We start from the raw sequence: 17,614 nt of genomic DNA, 5'->3' as shown, positions 1-17,614 counted from the left end.
TGGTATATTTTGGCGCTGTGATTCATGTCTGGTATGTTCAACCATGCAGCTTTTATGCCAAAATTTCTCTGGGTTTTTTGTGGCATGTATCTGGATTAACCATATGTGGTTACTATGCTTCTATATTTGTATCACCCTTTTATGGGCATTTGTATTTTCCCTTGTGGCTGATGGTCTTTGTGCCTAATTTATGAATACAATTATCGTTTTTCTCTCAAAAAAATAAAATAAAAAGACATATAACCACTCAAGTAGCCTTGAGCAATGCTTGGACCCCTTTAATTAGCAACACTCAACCCACTCGAGTGGCTAAAAGTCTTGGATTAATTTTTTATATACCCCCTGAAAGTGTATTTGAGTGTATTTTGTTTTGCCTATTTTTCACACATACTTGTCTCACTTACCTAGGGCTGGCCCTGACTTTTGGTTGGCCTTAGGCGATAAACTAAATGAGGCCCCTTCCCTTAGTATACAATTGCGAAAAAACATCAAATAAAAAATAATTTTACGTACCGCATAGAGTGCGTGAATAATGATTTTACGATAAACAATTATAGAGCATAATCCTATCTGGTCAATTATAAAGCAGAGTCTAAGTCTCTTAACAACAAAGTCATTGCCTGTGTATAATCTGGAAATTGAAAAAATATTTTGATGGATATGAACAAATAAAAAAAAAATTATAAACATGATTACCTTTTCAATTTCTCATGTTCCTCCTCTCTTGGTCACCATCAATCTCAAAGACAATTTGTGAGCTTTTCAGTGTGAGATTGATTCTTTGGGTCACAATATGATATGAGAAAAAAAGGATGAGAGAAACTAAAAATAATGGATGGATTGACAGAGAGATGAGGAAAACGGAGGAAAATAAGGTGGTAGATTATTAAGAGATGGGATGGGATGGATTAAATAGAGTTCTTTCTATGGAGAAACTAACTAGGAGAGGAATCGCCTGGGAAGAGGAATCGCCTTTCTCAAGCACATGTTGTTTCTGTTTCTGTATGGGAAACGTAAAAACCTTTTGGGAAGAGGAAACAAAGAAACCTAATTTAATCGCATGTTTCTGTTTTTTTTTTTTAGCCCACCCCGAACCGGCTCACTTACCTCATTTTTCAAAAATATTAATTAAAAATTTAAATTAGATTATAAATAAAGTTCTAATGTTTGGGAGATGGCTAAGTCTAAGGCAGGGCTGCCACTAATCATGTGAATAGTGTAGCATTTGTGGTTAGTCTAGGGCAATCTAAGGCAATTACTATTCATTGTATAATATATAAAAATTTTAATAATCTTTTGTAATTAAATTTTGATAAGATTTTCACCCTCTAAAATTGTGCCACGGCCCCAAAAATAAAATTGATTATGCTTAATTAAAGGTGCACCAAGAAAAAAAAAATAGGCCCATTAAAATGGCAATTATAAATATTTTACCTCATCGGTCAAATTTTGCCAATGTTCGCCTTTGCTTTTGTCAAGGCCCCTCTAGCCCAACCCATAGAACCCAATCTTTGATTCTCCAGGCCGGCTCTCACTTACATGACTCACCAAGATTGACACAACACAAGATCTTCATCGTTTAGAAGATGCTTCATTCCAATTCAAATTTTTTCGATTAATTAAAAATTTAAATTAGATTAAATATTAAAAACGTTAATATAGTTCTAATGTTTGGGAGATGGGTAAGGCTCGGGGGTCGGTTGCGAGTGGCGGTGAGGGTGGTTTGGGTAGTTGGGGAGAAAAAAAATTAGAGAGACCATTTCCCATGAGAGAGAGAGAGAGAGAGAGGCAAAGAGTGGATCAGAGTTGGGGAGAAAAAAAACATAGGGACCATTAGTAGAGAGAGAGAGAGAGAGAGAGGGAGGCAGAGAGGGGCTCAGAGTGGGTCCGGGAGGGGGGCTGAGGTTTGGGTCGCAACTAAGAGAGAGAGAGAGAGAAGGAGGACAAGGCAGAAGGGGAGGGGTAGGGGTGGGGATGCAGTTTTTTGTTTTAATCTTCTTTATAAAAAATTTTAAAAAAAAATTACATATTTGATTTAAAATATTAAATTTGATTTATTTTTTATTAATATTTTTCGAAAAATAGGGTAAAGCCAGACAAGTAGATGGAGTGTCAAAAAAGTTCATTAATTATTTAAAAGGTAAGCAAAGTCGGGTTGAAATTTGTGGCTTGAAAATTAATATTCTACAGAATTGGGATCTTTGGCTCAATTAAATGGAGTGTCCCTGTCTAATTGGCTTGAAGTTGGAAATCAGGATACCTAACTTAATGGACTTTACAGTATTTAAAGTTTCATTTTTTATGTTGCGTTGGAGTCATTGACTTGGAGTTTTGCTCTGCACACCAAGGCTATAACACACAAACCATTCTGCATTTCTTACTCCATCATACATCTCTTGAATTTGTTTTTCTATTATCAAGGGCCAATTTCCTACACCAACAATGGCTGATGCACTTGTTTTGTGGTTCTACAACAATTGGCTTCAACAACATATCAGCAAATAGAGAAAGAGGTGAAGTTGGTCTTGGATGTTAAGAAAGAAGTTGCAAAAATCACCAGCAATCTCAAAGCTATTCAAGCCGTTCTCGATGATGCAGAGAAGAGGCAAGTGAAGGAAGCCGTCGTGAGAGATTGGTTGGATAAGCTGACAGATGTATCGTACGAGATGGACTACGTGCTGGACGAGTGGAACACTAAAATTTTGATGCAACAAGTTGACAACCAAGAAAAAGGAGGTGATATAACTCTTCTTGTTACCAAGAAGAAGGTATGTTTGTTTATTCCCTTCGATTGCTTTTGTTTTGGCCTTGTCAGTCGAGTAATTCGTTGTCGCGACATTAAGCTTAAGCTAAAAGATTTGAATAACAAGTTGACTGAGATTGCTGAAGAACGAAAAGCATATAAGTTTCAACACACAGAAGGAGGAGTTGAACAACCTGAACGGCAAAAAAGTTCATCGTTTGTTGATATATCTAAGACATTTGGCCGAGAAAATGAAAAAGATATTATAGTAAGCAAGTTGTTGAGTGAGAGTAGTCAAGAAATTATAAGGGGTCCTCTTGTTATCCCCATTGTGGGGATGGGAGGAATGGGAAAGACAACTCTTGCACAACTAGCCTATAATGATGAAAATGTAAAGCGCATTTCGAAAGGAGAATATGGGTTTGTGTCTCAGACCCTTTTGATGAGATAAAGATTGCCAAAGCCGTCATTGATGGTAATGGAACCCCAAACTCAGATGAATTGGAAGCTTTCTTTCAATGTATGTCAAAATCTATAGAAGGGAAAAAGTTCCTCCTTGTCCTAGATGATGTGTGGACTCAAGACCACAGAAAGTGGGAACAATTAAAGTTACCTTTGCTGAAAGGTGCTATGGGTAGTAGCATACTGGTGACCACACGAAAAGAGGAAGTTGCTATTATGATGGGAGCAAAGATGAGCCACATGATCCATTTGAAGCAATTGAGTGAAGAATCATGTTGGTCCTTATTTTATCACCTTGCATTCTTTGACAAGGAAGAAGATGAATCTAATGTGTTTGAAGCTATTGGTAAGGAAATTGTCAAAAAGTGTAAGGGTTTGCCTCTTGCTGCAAAGGCTTTAGGTAGTCTCATGCGCTTTAAGAAAACTAAGAAAGAATGGCAAGATGTCTTGCACAGTGAGATATGGGAACTTGAAGAGGTTGAACAAGAATGTTTTTCAACCGTTATTGCTAAGTTATTATGATTTGGCGTTGGGGGTCAAACGTTGTCTTTTGTATTGTGTTATTTTTCCAAAAGATTATGAGTTCAATAAAGCTAATTTGATTGAGTTGTGGATGTCACAAGATTATCTTAGTCTGGGAAGAAACCAAGAAAAGGAAATAGTAGGTGAAAACTGTTTCAATAACTTAGTAATGCGGTCGTGGTTTCAAGATTTTAAGGAAGATGACGACGGCAATATTACGTTCAAAATGCATGATATTGTGCATGACTTTGTGCAGTTTCTTAACCGAGAGGAATGTTACATAATGGAGGTTAAGGATGCTAACAAGAGAATTGAGCTACCAAGTGATAAGTTCCGCCATTTGACCTTAATCCTTGCATCGGATGATCGATTTGCATGTCCTGTTCCTCCTCTTTCATTTGACCATTGCAAAGTTCTGCGCACCCTGTCATGTTTTGATTCAAGAATCACTACCTTAGACCGAGATCTCATTTTGCAGTTGAAATGTCTTAGGACTTTAAATTTGAGTGGTAACAAAATCAATGAACTTCCAAAGGAGATTGGCGAGTTGATACATTTGAGGTACCTTGATTTGTCTGGTAATAATCATCTGAAGGAATTACCAGACACTCTGTGTAATTTATACAATCTACAGACCTTGCGCCTCACTGGGTGCAGGCACCTTGCAAAACTACCTAAGGCCATAGGGAAGCTGATTAACTTAAAGCATCTTCATATTAAGAACTGTTGTAAGTTGAAGTACTTGCCAAAAGGGATTGGGAGATTAAGAAGTCTGCAGGTGTTAGATGGGTTTAGTGTATGTGCTGCTGACAACAGTGAAACACTCCAGTTAGGTGATCTGGGAATCTTGGACAAGCTTCAGGGTAGCCTTTTTATCAAAGGGCTGGGGAATGTGAGAGACGCTAGTGAGGCTGAGAAAGCACAATTAGTGAATAAAAGACACATCCTTCATTTGGAACTAGATTTTTGGAATGGAGATAAGCGACGACAAGGAGAAAGAGATGGAGAAATGCTGAGTTTCTTAGAACCACCTCAAAGTTTGGAATTTTTAAGCATTAGTTGTTACTGTGGCGGCTCCTTCAGCTCTCCCAACTGGATGATTTCTCTACCTAATTTGAGAACCCTTGTTCTTCGTTCTTGGAAAAATTGTGATTTTTTGCCTCCTATTGGGAAATTGCCGTCCCTTCAAACACTGAGCATAGATGATATGCCTAGTGTGAGAAAGGTTGGAGTTGAATTTTTGGGAATAGAAGAAACTTCAGCATTGTTAAAATCATCCTCACCAACTGTTTCATTCCCAAAATTGAAAAAGCTCAGCTTCTCTGGAATGTGTAGTTGGGAAGAATGGGGAGGAGTGGGAGGGTTGGCGGAAGAGGATTCTGAAGTTAGAATAATGCCATGCCTTTCTTCATTGGATATTCTTAAGGCAGACAGCCTACGAACACTGCCCGACTTCCTGCGAAAGACGCCACTGCGCGATTTGACTATCTATAAATGCTCTATATTTCTTGAACGCGGTTGCCAAGAAAGCAGAGGAGAGGAGCGTCTCAAGATTTGTCACATCCCAAACATCGAAATTAATTATAAGAGTGTTCGAGAAGACGGAGTTTGGATCCAGCAAGAGGATGAAACAGAGGAAACTGATAGTTCTGAATCTGATGAGGATGATGATGGGATTGCACAAGAATAGGATGTCGTGTATTACAAGTCATCTTAGCTGCATTTCCATAGGTGCTCTGCCAATCCCCTTTCACTCCTTCTGGTAAAAAACTAAGCTCTTATTTGTGTATTGATATACTTGATTACCATATTTAATCATTTTCAGTAGTCTGTTGGTTACTAGTTTGCTGAACTGTCATATTATGATTGAACCAAGCAGGAAAAACCAATTATTTGCATTTTGATTAACAGATCCTAAGTAAGATTTTCAAGTGGTGCAACATCATCAAGGAAGCTGGTCCAGCATTCTGGCAAACATTTGACTGATTGATGAGGCACTTAACTAAGCCAGGTAACTGATTTTCAGTATCCTCTGGAATCTTATTCCTATGATGCAGTTTAAAGGCTCAAATTTAAAGTTGCTGGTTATGAAATTCAAATGTTACTAGGTTGTGATATCGAATGTCCATGTCATAGGCATGGGATTTTGTTATTTCAGCGGCTGAAGCTTTTCATGGCATGGAAGCTGATTTGGATGCTCTACCCGGAAACAGAATAGGACTGGAAGTTCATGCCATCTTTCCTAAGCCCCTTCTGTTGGCTCATTTGTTTTGGCCTGCTCCCGGACCAATGAGCTGTGATTGGACTAGCTTTCGAAGAAAAAATGAAACGAAACGAACAAGACTCATTAACACAAATAGTAATGTGAAGGAAGGCAGCGCCGACCTCACTTTTCTGATGAGTTGATGCACAAAGGTCTTAATCAAGGAATGGTAAACAATGTCTGTTCCTAAGCACATGAGCCTTGGAGCTCATAAGTACGCGCATCACGTTTTTCCTAGAGGGACACTTAAAAAAAGGGGTAAACAAAGTTTTCCTATGCCTTCTCATAGAATTCATAACCAAAACCCAATAAAAATAAAAATAAAAATAAAAAAAAAAAAAAACTTCTCAAAGTTAACCATGTCATATGCATACCCGAACGAAGGCAGCAAGAAATGAAGCTGAAAATATTGACTTGGTTGCAAGGGTCGAAGATTCCTTTTTAATTGATTGATGGGTGAAGGTAGCTCTACGAATTAAACAAAAATAGGAAAAAGTCTATGATTAGCACTCCCTACCATGAGCTGTGAGAGGACTAGTTTTTAAAAAATACACGGCACGACACGACATATCTTTGGACCATCTGAAGGCAGGCAGGACAAGCTTAATTAGAAAATGAAGGATCAACAAAAGAATTGATTTTGGGATGTCACAAGATTATCTTAATTTGTGAAACAAAGAAATTGTTGGTCAAAATTATTTCAATAAGTTGGGCTTTTTTTTCAAGTTGCAGAAGATAGGGAATGTTAGATTCAAAATGCATGACTATGGACTTGGACTTTGTGCAGTTTTTACCAAGAAAGTAGCTTTTTATAGAAGTTAAGGATGCTAACGAATTGAGCTACCAGGTAAAGTCCGCCATTTGACTGCACTCGAGGATCCATATGGATCTCACACTGCATTTTTAGTTGCTTGAATCAGTACTTTAGAACCAGATTTTATTTTGCAATTGAAAGCCCTTAGGACATTAAATTTGAGTTATAACAGAATCGCGGAACTTCCAAAGGAGATTGGTGAATTGATACACTTGAGGTATGTTGATTTGTCTCGTAATTATCCTTTAGTGGAATTACCGAACACTATGTGCAATTTATACAATCTGCAAACCTTGTGCCTGGATTTTTGCCGGCAACTTGCAACACTGCCCAAGGCCATGGAGAAACTGATTAAACTAAAGCATCTCCATGTTATGTGCTGTGATGAGCTAAAGTACTTGCCAAAAGGGATTGGGAGACTAACAAGTCTACGAGCATTAGACGGGTTTCATTTATGTGGTGGTGATGACAAGAATGACAAAGTTAGGTGATCTAACACTGCTGGACAAGCTCGAGGGCAGCCTTTTTATAAGCGAGCTTGGGAACCTGACAGATGCAAGTGAGGTTAAGAAAGCAACTGTGAAAACACATCCTTCATTTGAGACTGGATTTTTGGAATGGAGATGATGCGGAGGGGGATAGGAAAAGTGATGTTGAAATTCATGTCTTACCTCAGAAATTGAAAAGTTTAGACATTTGTAATTACTCTAGCACCTTGTCTCCCAAGGATGTCTTTACACAGTTTGAGAAGCCTTACTCTTCTGAAGTTTTGCCTCCTCTTGGGAAATTGCCGTCCCTTGAAAATTTGAGAATAAATGATATGCCTATTCTGAAAAAGGTTGGAGTTTAATTTTTGGGAATAGAAGAATTGACTCAGCTTCGACAGAGTTCGGGTGGAGTGGGAAGGAAAAAAAATGAAACTGTGCATGCATCAAGATTAAGATTGATTCGCAATATTTTCTCAAGGAGTAAACTGTAATGGTCGAAGCCTCGTCGCAGTAGTTACTTGTGCTAACATGTTACACTTTGGCCATTGTTGGACAGCTAAGACCATGACAGTCTGAGATGTGGTGATTGCCTGGCACTATGCCAAGACGGATGCAAGACAAGGCCGCGTTGGCGCTGCACACAAGTTTGACAAGGCATGGCCCGGCATGCGCAGCAAGCTCGGTGGAGTCAGGCTTGGGCGGATGTCATGCGTGGGCAGTTTATCGGCAGTTACTAACTAGGAGTTTCAGCACCAACTCATGTAATCCTTTGCTAGGTTTATTTTCTATCTGCCTCTTATGTAATCCTTTGCTTTGTATACGTGTCATAGTGGTGGTGTTATTCAGCGTATGAGTGCTGAAGTGTTTGAAAAGGGTGCAACCTTTATTTTTATTTTGGGGTGAGGTGTGGTTATTGGAACCCAAAATATCAAAGGTCAAAGAAAATATCAATTTATTAAACTTTCAAGAGAGAGGATGAAAATTATGCGAAAATTTAGAAAATAAGTTTTTTTTATCTTGGAGACGGGCGACTCAAACATGGAAGCTCTTCAGAATGAGTCAGATCAGAGATCAACTTTTTCAATGATATCGATACAATATCAATACAAATAAGATTTCTCAGTTATATATGAATGAGAAGTATTTAAGAGACAAGGTTCTGACTGATAACATGAACTGGAATATATGTCTTGTTGCCAAGGCGGCATTTATGAGCATGGTTATGAAGGCTAGAACAACCCACCAAATCAATGTTGGTCAATAATGAGGAAAAAAATCAAATATTTGATTGATTCTCATGACTCGTTCACTATAACCGAAGACACCACATGTACATCATAATGTTAAAACATCCCTCGTTCAAATTTTAATAGAAAAAATAGGGGTTGGGGGGGTTGGAGAAATAGAAGTATGAGAATTGTAAGTAATCATAGTAAACAGCCTTTAAAACCCTTTTCTAACTCTTGTGCATCCAAGTTCTTCCCTATGAAAACAATCTTGTTTGTTCTTGGCTCGTTGGGGCCCCACAGCCGATCAGGTGAGCCTTGGAATATATCATGAACTCCCTGTTACACAACAAAAAGATGATCACTAAATATACAGTACCAACACAAAAATCATTGACTAAAATTGCTTGGAACTATATTTCTAACTCCTTTATCAGCAACATCACCAACCCATAACTTGACATGCAACAAGAATATCAAATGACTAGAGATGATTAACAAAATCCAGTACATAAAAAAATGTCAATGTACATTAGTAGCAAGTTTCTCTCCCCTCACTTAAATTAAACCGTTCCACGATAAAATCCCATTCTACTTGGTTATTCCTTTGCATTGACCACTAATAAGGCATTGAAGGTAAAGCATCATATAAGACTCTAAGACAAATACAAGGATCAACCATTGCTTTGAAAAAACAGAGAAGAAAACAAGATATAGCTTCAAAATTGACAGGAAACATGACCCTAGATCGAGCAAGAAGATAAATAATTTATGTAGCCAACGAAAACAGCAATGCTCAGAAATTCCAACTTCAATATCCTCACAGCCAAATTTCAAATAGAGAAACGGACATTCTTATACAAGAAGGAGATCTCATACCCATTATCTCAAATATCCAAGTCTTAAGTAAAATAATTTGGTTCATTATAATTAACACTTTCAGGATTTAACTCACCTGGAAGACAAATCTCTCATTCATTCCCTGAACAGATAGGAGACCTTTCATACGATATATGTCCTCACTCCGTTCCAACAACAGTGTACCGAGCCATATGTTAGCCTGAAACAAATTATGACAACATCAGTACAATCTTTGTCAGGTTTTCTTGTATATATTTCATATTGAGACAACATCATTACAATCTTTGTTAGGTTTTCTTTTATACATTCCAGACAAAGAATCTAAATTATAAAATTCCTGTAACTGGCCATAAAATGTGTACTTGTGTCATTCACAGCAACAGGTCAATAAAAAAGTCCACAGGTACTACTAAAATCATAAGGTCAAATATCATATATGATGGCAAATAACTACAACAAAGTAGAGATCCAACCTTTTCAAGATCTAAGTTCCCTTCACAAACTATGCTGACAGAAGAAACGCCAGGATCATGAACATGGTCATGGGTGTGGTGATCATCATGATGTTCTGCATATCAGTGCCAAATGCAAGGATATCAGTTCATAATTTTATATAAAAAAATAGTAGCAATGTCAAGTGGTTAAGGCAGTCCAGTTAAAGCTATTGGCCGACCTGGCCACGACTTTTCTTACACACAACACAAGGCAATAAACAAACAGTAAAAAAATGACAGGGAGCTATCCCTGCCACCTTTCTTAGTGCCACTTTCAGAAGGACTGAAACCACAGCACCCACAGATCCAGGGATGGCAATGGAAATTTTTTAACAAGAGCTACAACATCGCAATTTGGAGGACACTTTTGTCCACCATGCTGCTTGCAGTTAAAGTTTCAATCTTTTCCACCCATTGCAGCAAAACTGAATACAAAGAAGAACACTTAATAATCACTTCTCCAGAACTCGAACCTACTCACGCTTCTTGCTTTACTTCTTGCCCCCAAGAAGTACACTGCAATACTTTTTCCCTCACATGAACCATTTGCCTCCAAGTTGCAAGTAGGACTTATATTACACACTGAAAACCTCATATGAAATTAAATGCATATGAATAATGGAAACGAAAGGGCAAGGGAAGCATACAAGCTTTTACACATTCCCTTTGTCCACACCACAGAAAATGGTAGCAATGATTTTCTAAACCATGGGAATACTGAAGCCTCAAAGACTAGATTAAACTAAACCCAGAGTAAATGAAAATGAGAAGAAAACTATGTTTTGGCAGAGCAGATATCTTATTTTGTTCTTACGATATCCTATATCTATGGGGTATATAACTGGACCCACAGTATGCCCTCCCTTTTAGATTCCATATGTTCTGAAGATTAGTTGTTATTTTGCAAGATCTATATGCCTGTAGCAAGCGTACATATGATCATTCAATAACTTAATAGCTAAAAAGTTAAATCCGCCACACCTGCAATAATTCTCACCCATACGTAACAATGGTTTGTTTTCAAACGCCAAGCACACCACCCTCTGGGACCCAAGATTCCACAAATGCATTTGTTTGTGTGCAACAAACAGATTTTGTAGACTATTCAGTTTTAATTTGACAACAGATAAACAATAGTACCCACAAAGCCATCATCAACATATTCAATGTGTAGGAAGAAGAACAGCGGATCTTTCACAGAGAAGCAACATGTCATGATGAGTATGTGTTTCAATGATCAGAAGGATTTACCGTGCTTGTGGTCATGTTTCTCATCATGATGGTGATCATGATCATGATGGTGATCATGGTGATGATCATGATCTTCCTTTTCACCTTCAGCGTTAATAGCACTCTCTATCCTGGCAAGATTACAGCCAAGATAAGGAAATGATATCAAGATTCCAAAACACAAGGTGTGAAATTATGAAGCATGGAAGCATGTTCGGCACATTATAATTCTCAGAAGAACAATATCACAGAGCAAGATCAATTTAATAACAGAGCAATATCACAGAAGAACAAAGAAAATTAACACACTGAGGGAGCATGGGCTCCCAAAATAATTCTCATTTATAAGTGTATCATTTATTAATCAGCACCAATGGTAAACAACACGTGTTTGAAGCAGTATACAAAAGGAGATTAGAACAAAGCATACAGACACAAAATCTAAAGAAAAGGAAATAAATATTTCATATAGAACTCCAATGGGCTCACGAATCTGTTTGTAAACTAATTTTTACAAACAGATTCACAAGTCCCCCTCAATGTTCCTCTATTTAGACAAACACAAGGACACAAATAATTCAATGATCTTGTTAGAAATAGTTAAATGATTCAAAACTTATACTATGATACTATCCACCTTTCTTTTCACATGCAAATTGTGCACAACATTTAAAGCCATTAATCATCATTAAGAACCTAATTTTAAATAAATGGGAGTAATGTCCAATAAGCAGCAACAAGAAATCAACAACCATCAGCAAGGTCAGACTTGTCTAAACCCAACAACAATGAAATGGGTGTAAAAAATTACCTCTCCAAATCAAATCCTCCAATACCAAGAACATAATCCAGGTTAACTTTTCCAAACTCTGTCCGCTTCAGTTGAGCCATACCATTGATGTTCTATTTTCATGATAACACATTCCGTTTAATATAATAATCATTAACAAGAATGACGAAAACAAAAAAGCAGCAAGGTACAAACCCTTATTCGTTGCACCAAAGAAGCAATTTCTGGCTCACCAACAAGATCGGTCTAGGAAAAAAAAGGACAAGTACACTAGTCAGCCATTACAGCAAAAACTGTAACTATTTTGAATATATTCTTCATCCAATATTCTATAATAATTTTCAAGTTAACTGTTTTTTTATCAATTAATGATGCCTTAAAAAAGGAAAGAACAAAAAGTAAGAAAAAATAGTAACCACACCATCACAAACACATAGAAAACGTTCATGTTGAAATATTAGGGCCACACTATTTACAGTTTTCAAGAATCATAACTATTCAATTTGAGTGCAGTGCAGAGTAAACCTGATACACAAATGGATCATAGTAATCATGTGTACCTTATTCACGATGATACGGTCAGCATAAGCAATCTGCTCTATAGCCTCATTGACAACTCCTTTTGGCTTAACTTCATCCAGATGAAAAACAGCATGTTTAGCATCAACTAACGTGACAACACCATCCAACTTGACATCATTAAAAACCTGATCCTCAGCATAAAATGTTTGAATGATCGGTGCTGGATTTGCCAATCCTACAAATAAATAAGAAGAAAAAAATTTCACATGAAGTTCAATAGTTACAAGAAAGGCCAAGCAAATTCAATGAATTAACGATTTCATACACCCTACGAAACAAGTTGCAAACAAACAACCACGAACCAAAACTTAGTGCAGTAAAACAAAACAAACTTCATACCTGTAGTCTCTATTACAATATGATCGAACTTCCCTTTCTTCTTATGGACCAAGTCCGAAATCATACGAACAAGGTCACCCCTCACAGTGCAGCAAAGACACCCATTATTCAACATAACAATATCTTCTGCCCCAGTGGTTTTTGCAGCAACCAAAGAACCATCAATGTCTATTTCACCATACTGCAAAATCCACAAAAAACTCAAAACCTTCACATACATAACATAAATTAAGAAACGACAAGAAGTGCAAAATTCAGCCTCATACCTCGTTCTCAATCACCGCAATTCGCTTCCCATGCTCCGCAGTTAGTATATGGTTAAGCAATGTCGTCTGCCATTTTCATTTCAAAAGTGCATTTCAGTAAATAATGAAGATTATAGTGGCATTCAAACAATGAAACTTTTGGATAAAAACGGCCATAAATTTAGCGACTTAAATCACAAAAGAGAGTATGAGTAGAAAATATCGAACCTTTCCGGAGCCCAAGAAGCCGGTGATTATCGTGGCGGGGATGCGATTATCGGGGACAATCTGGGTCAAAACGTCGGAGCTTTCGCTCTGCGACGTCGTTGCGGTCGCAGCCACAGTGAACCTTCTGCAGCCGAGCTTAGGCTTGGCGACGATTGTTCGGCAAAACGACGACGTCGAGTAGCGTAGGCTTTGGGAGTGAGGGGGAGTTCTTGGTCTCCATGTGAGAGGGAACAGAGCCGCGGCTCCGACCCGGGGGAGCCGGGTTGAGTGGCGAGAAGTGAGACCGAGAAGGGTGGTGGCCAGGTCGGCCGATATCGAAGCCATGAAGAAAACGGCGACGTTTGGGTTTTGGGGTTTAGAGGCACAGAAAGAGAGGGTTTATGTGAGGTTGAAGACGGAAGAGGCGATATACTAATACGGCGGCAAAAAGTAGCTGTGGACTGTTCGCCAATTATCTAGATTTTTTAAATTTTATTCATATATTTTTAGGGGGTGGTTTTGTCTTTTTAATTTTTTGTAAGTATCTTTTGTTTGTATTTGTTTTGTACCTACCTACTTAATTTATGAAACCATTCATCTTTTCCTCACATTCTTATTAAGAGCATCTCTAACCCGACAGTAATAGCAAATAATTTTTTTAAATTGAAGTTTATTAACTTATATGGCAATTTGAAAAGAAAAATAAGCTAAAAACAAACACATGTTTTTAACTTTTGCAAGGTAGATTTTGTTTTTCCAAAACAAAATTAAATATTTGAAGAGTCAAAATCAACTTATCAGTCTTGAAGAGAGAAAAAGATGTTGCAACTTTGATGATTGAGGTTGAAGAGGCTATTGGAGAGAGTTTTTCTGATGTGGCTCACCTATTTTAGAATTTCAAAGTTATTGAAGAGGCTATTGGAGATGCTCTAATCTCTTTTGTAAAACTTATTTTTTGTGAAAATACAAAATTTTAAAAGTAAGATGATTGGTTTTTTTTTAATACAAGGGTTTCTCATACACACTATCGAGATGTTATAGGGATTTGAACTTGAGACCACGGGTAAGATAATTGTTCTAAAATATGCATAATATGATAATAAGATCCCTATTTCTTTATCTGAATTTAGGCTAATTCTTCAACTTGTAAATGGAATGTCTCAATATTACAACCTACATCCCTTATATATGTGGAGATTACAAACATATCATTCAATGCTTGAAGATGAAAATCAAACTCCACATGCAATGTTAATGATGTGAAACACTTGGTGTTAGAAATACCATCGTCTACATTATGTCACCCCACATACACAGCCACACTATTTCACTCAAATTGTTTCAGTGCATTTGATGAAGCATGTGACAAAAGTGGTCTCCTTGGTCTCATCGCAAATCATCCACACCTTTACTACACCACCCTAAATTGATTTGGTATTTCTTCCTATTGTTCTTGGATCCTGCTTGAAGATGATAATCCCTTGAATTTGATTTGATCTATCAATCCATTATTCGCATTTGAAGATGATAATCATATAATAAATTAAATTTATATTATAGCTCTTTTTTAGATAACAAAAATAAATAATAAAGTTGACATTTTTGTGCTATAAATATATGTCGGGTGGACTTCATGCAAAACTTTTAGAAATGTCACCTAAATTTACATCAATTTCAATTTGAAAAAAAAAAAATCAATTTTGACAAAAAAAAAAAATTCAATTTTATTCAAATTTTCCATTTAAATAGCAAATTCTGTTGTAAAGATAGTAGGTGGAGCTCTGGATTCTTTGTTAAAGGATACGTGAAGCTTGGTGGCCTATAAATAGGCTCATATATTGGATTCTTCGTTAGTTGCATCTTGGAGGAATTTTCTACATCACCATAAGGGCAGTCTAAATTTGAGATTACACTCACTTAATTCCAATATTTTCACATCAAACCAAATTTATAAAATACTCTATAAAGTCACACAACTTAATAAGATTTTCCACAAAAATAATAAAACAAAGTATTATTTTGGTAATCGTTTTAAGAAATAATTTAAAAAAATAATAAGTATCAAAAAGATATTTTTTTTAAAGGATGGTATAAATAAATATGTAAATGTTTGGTGATGTGTTCATGATTATATTTGGTGGTAGTAGTATGATTATGTTTCATTCAGTTAGCCTATAAATAGTGCTTATTTATACATAATTATATATCATCACTACTTGCGAAGACACACAATCTCAAACCAACGGAGAAGCCCATGAGCCCAGGTAGAGAGGAAGGAAGAAAGAAAGGAAAGTGAGAGGAGAGAAAAGAGAGCAGAGAGAAAAATAAGTGAGCCACAGAGATTGTAAACACTAAAGTTGTAGCTCTATTATTTTACAGAGTGGAAAAGTTATTCTGCTGCTCTCCAATGACGTAGGCATGGCCGACTTGTTAAATATTGTGTCTCATTTACTTTACGTGCAGCTCAATATTCCAGCATATACCTTTCATTTGACAACACGTTATTAGCACGAGAAGCTTTGGAGGAAGAGCGTGGTCGCTAGAGAGAGGGAGCCACTGACTTTTATAGGAGAGAGATATGTGAACAAAGCCACCGAAAAATGATAAGCTCTATGTCTCTTTACCTTATTCATTTATTTTATTGCTATTCTATACTATTCAATACCACTTCCTCATGCTTGACTATACAAAGAGTGAAACCACTGACCCAATTTTCACTTTGGAATGGGTGAAACACATTAAAATCGACACATGGTGAATGTGGGTCGTAAATGACCAAAATGCCCTGAAAACAGTAACATAAACTCGAGCCCCTAACTCATGGCTACGCCTGATAACTATAGGCTGCCTACATACCCTTCGAGGATCAAGCCACACGTATTCTTTTCTCTATTCCTAACTGAATCAATTTGAAATCGCTCTAGGGTTGACCATTCGAGTATCCGAATCCGTTTACGATCCGTCAAATATTATACGATCCTGGGAAAGTCTAGATTAACATACTTGGAATTAACTACGATCTAACGGTTCAAACGTATTGAACCGGAAAATCGCACAAGAGGCGAAACTCGTTCGAGGTTCAAACGATATCCGAATTAAGATCCGCGAAATCCTACGCACTCGTAAGAACTAGAAGATCATTCTATGACTGATTGTGGTCCCCACCCTACTGCCCACGCGCCACCACATGCGCTGGCGTGCGTGGTGCCTAAAGCGATAACACCTCGCCGGAAAAACTCAACATCTAGGATCAAGACTCCTATCCTAGGTGTAACACCCCATTTGAAGCCACTTTTGTTCTTGGACCTACCCCAAAAACTGGCCGGAAGTGGCAAACATGACCCAAAATCATTGAAACCTAACTCATAAATCGAGCTATCTACTCTAGAAATTTCTGAAATCCTACCCAACCAGCAACTAGAGCATGAAAAATAGCTAGAAAATCATACCTCACTCGTCCGATTTGGTGGCGGACAATTAGAAGTTCTGTTAAAACTAGCACCGCCTATTTGTGGTCGCTTTCCGCGACTATGGCGGATCGCGGGGATGGGCTAAGACTAAAGAGGGGAGTGAGGTGGTTCGTTTAGCACCAGTCTTGCTCGAATTGGTGCTCGGAGCTAAGAGAAATCATCTCTTAAAATCGGCTGGTCGAGTTGCCGACAGGAGAAATCTGGGTTTTAAGAACTCAACTTCAAAATATTTACGATTTTGCCATTGAACTTCTTTTGATCGTAACTCTTTCGTTACAACTCCGATTTGAGCCCACTACGTATCTACGGACTCATCTCGCTGCGCTCGACGCAACGGTATAACTGAAATCCCAAATTTATTCCCGGTCAAAAAGTTAACTTTTAAGTCATTAAAATATTCTAATTGTATAATTGTCTTTTATTAGAATAAATTAATGATTAAATATTAATTAATGACCGGGTTGTTACAAAGAGAGTTGGTACTAGTGGCAAGTGAGAAAACAACAAGATTGGAAGCATGCACATATGCACAAAGACCATTTCCATGTATAATATTACTATAGTATGATATTAAGGCATACATCTTATTTTATATAAGGCCCACGATAATCTTTGTCACGCCCAGATTCGAAAATAAAGAATATTCTTGAATCAGGGTGAGTGAATTGAATGAAATAAAATAAAAAGACTAAAAAATTGGCTACAATACATTTCCCTGATATAAAATAATAACAATAATAATAATCTTACAAGTGTACAAGATATAAATAAAACTTTATCACTCTAAACTAATCCAACTTCTCTGATTTCGTACTAAGAGCATCTCCAAGGGAGATGTCAAATACCGAACATCAAATTTAAATTTGATGGCTAATGTG

General features: G+C 37.2%; 3 protein-coding genes across 4 annotated transcripts; 2 read left to right on the top strand and 1 right to left on the bottom strand.

Moving 5' to 3' along the window:
* Positions 1-2,009: 2,009 nt before the first annotated feature.
* LOC103328074 (putative disease resistance protein RGA1) lies at positions 2,010-6,077 on the top strand. Of its 2 annotated transcripts, none has more exons than XM_089051301.1 (3): positions 2,010-5,489; positions 5,639-5,738; positions 5,886-6,077. In XM_089051301.1, the coding sequence occupies exon 1, from the start codon at positions 3,648-3,650 to the stop codon at positions 5,415-5,417; it is 1,770 nt and encodes a 589-aa protein (XP_088907427.1). In that variant the 5' UTR covers positions 2,010-3,647; the 3' UTR covers positions 5,418-5,489; positions 5,639-5,738; positions 5,886-6,077. The 2 variants fall into 2 exon arrangements, with proteins under 2 accessions (XP_088907427.1, XP_008228683.2); XM_008230461.2 differs by having other exon boundaries at positions 5,864-6,077.
* Positions 2,443-3,194, top strand: LOC148917856 (putative disease resistance protein RGA3). Its single transcript, XM_089050421.1, has 2 exons — positions 2,443-2,457; positions 2,499-3,194. The coding sequence occupies exons 1-2, from the start codon at positions 2,443-2,445 to the stop codon at positions 3,192-3,194; spliced, it is 711 nt and encodes a 236-aa protein (XP_088906547.1).
* Positions 6,078-8,556: 2,479 nt separating the features above from the next.
* PTAC17 (plastid transcriptionally active 17) lies at positions 8,557-13,734 on the bottom strand. The gene is made up of 10 exons (XM_008230445.3): positions 13,288-13,734; positions 13,081-13,146; positions 12,815-12,995; positions 12,454-12,650; positions 12,089-12,139; positions 11,915-12,006; positions 11,125-11,234; positions 9,853-9,947; positions 9,474-9,578; positions 8,557-8,857 (listed from the first exon to the last, which is right to left on the bottom strand). The coding sequence occupies exons 1-10, from the start codon at positions 13,609-13,611 to the stop codon at positions 8,720-8,722; spliced, it is 1,359 nt and encodes a 452-aa protein (XP_008228667.2). The 5' UTR covers positions 13,612-13,734; the 3' UTR covers positions 8,557-8,719.
* Between the last annotated feature and the right edge of the window lie 3,880 nt (positions 13,735-17,614).

The sequence above is a fragment of the Prunus mume genome, linkage group LG4 (assembly GCF_029339155.1).
Source record: "Prunus mume cultivar Tortuosa linkage group LG4, ASM2933915v1, whole genome shotgun sequence".
Lineage (NCBI taxonomy): Eukaryota > Viridiplantae > Streptophyta > Magnoliopsida > Rosales > Rosaceae > Prunus > Prunus mume.
This window is presented reverse-complemented; position numbering and strand designations above follow the sequence as displayed.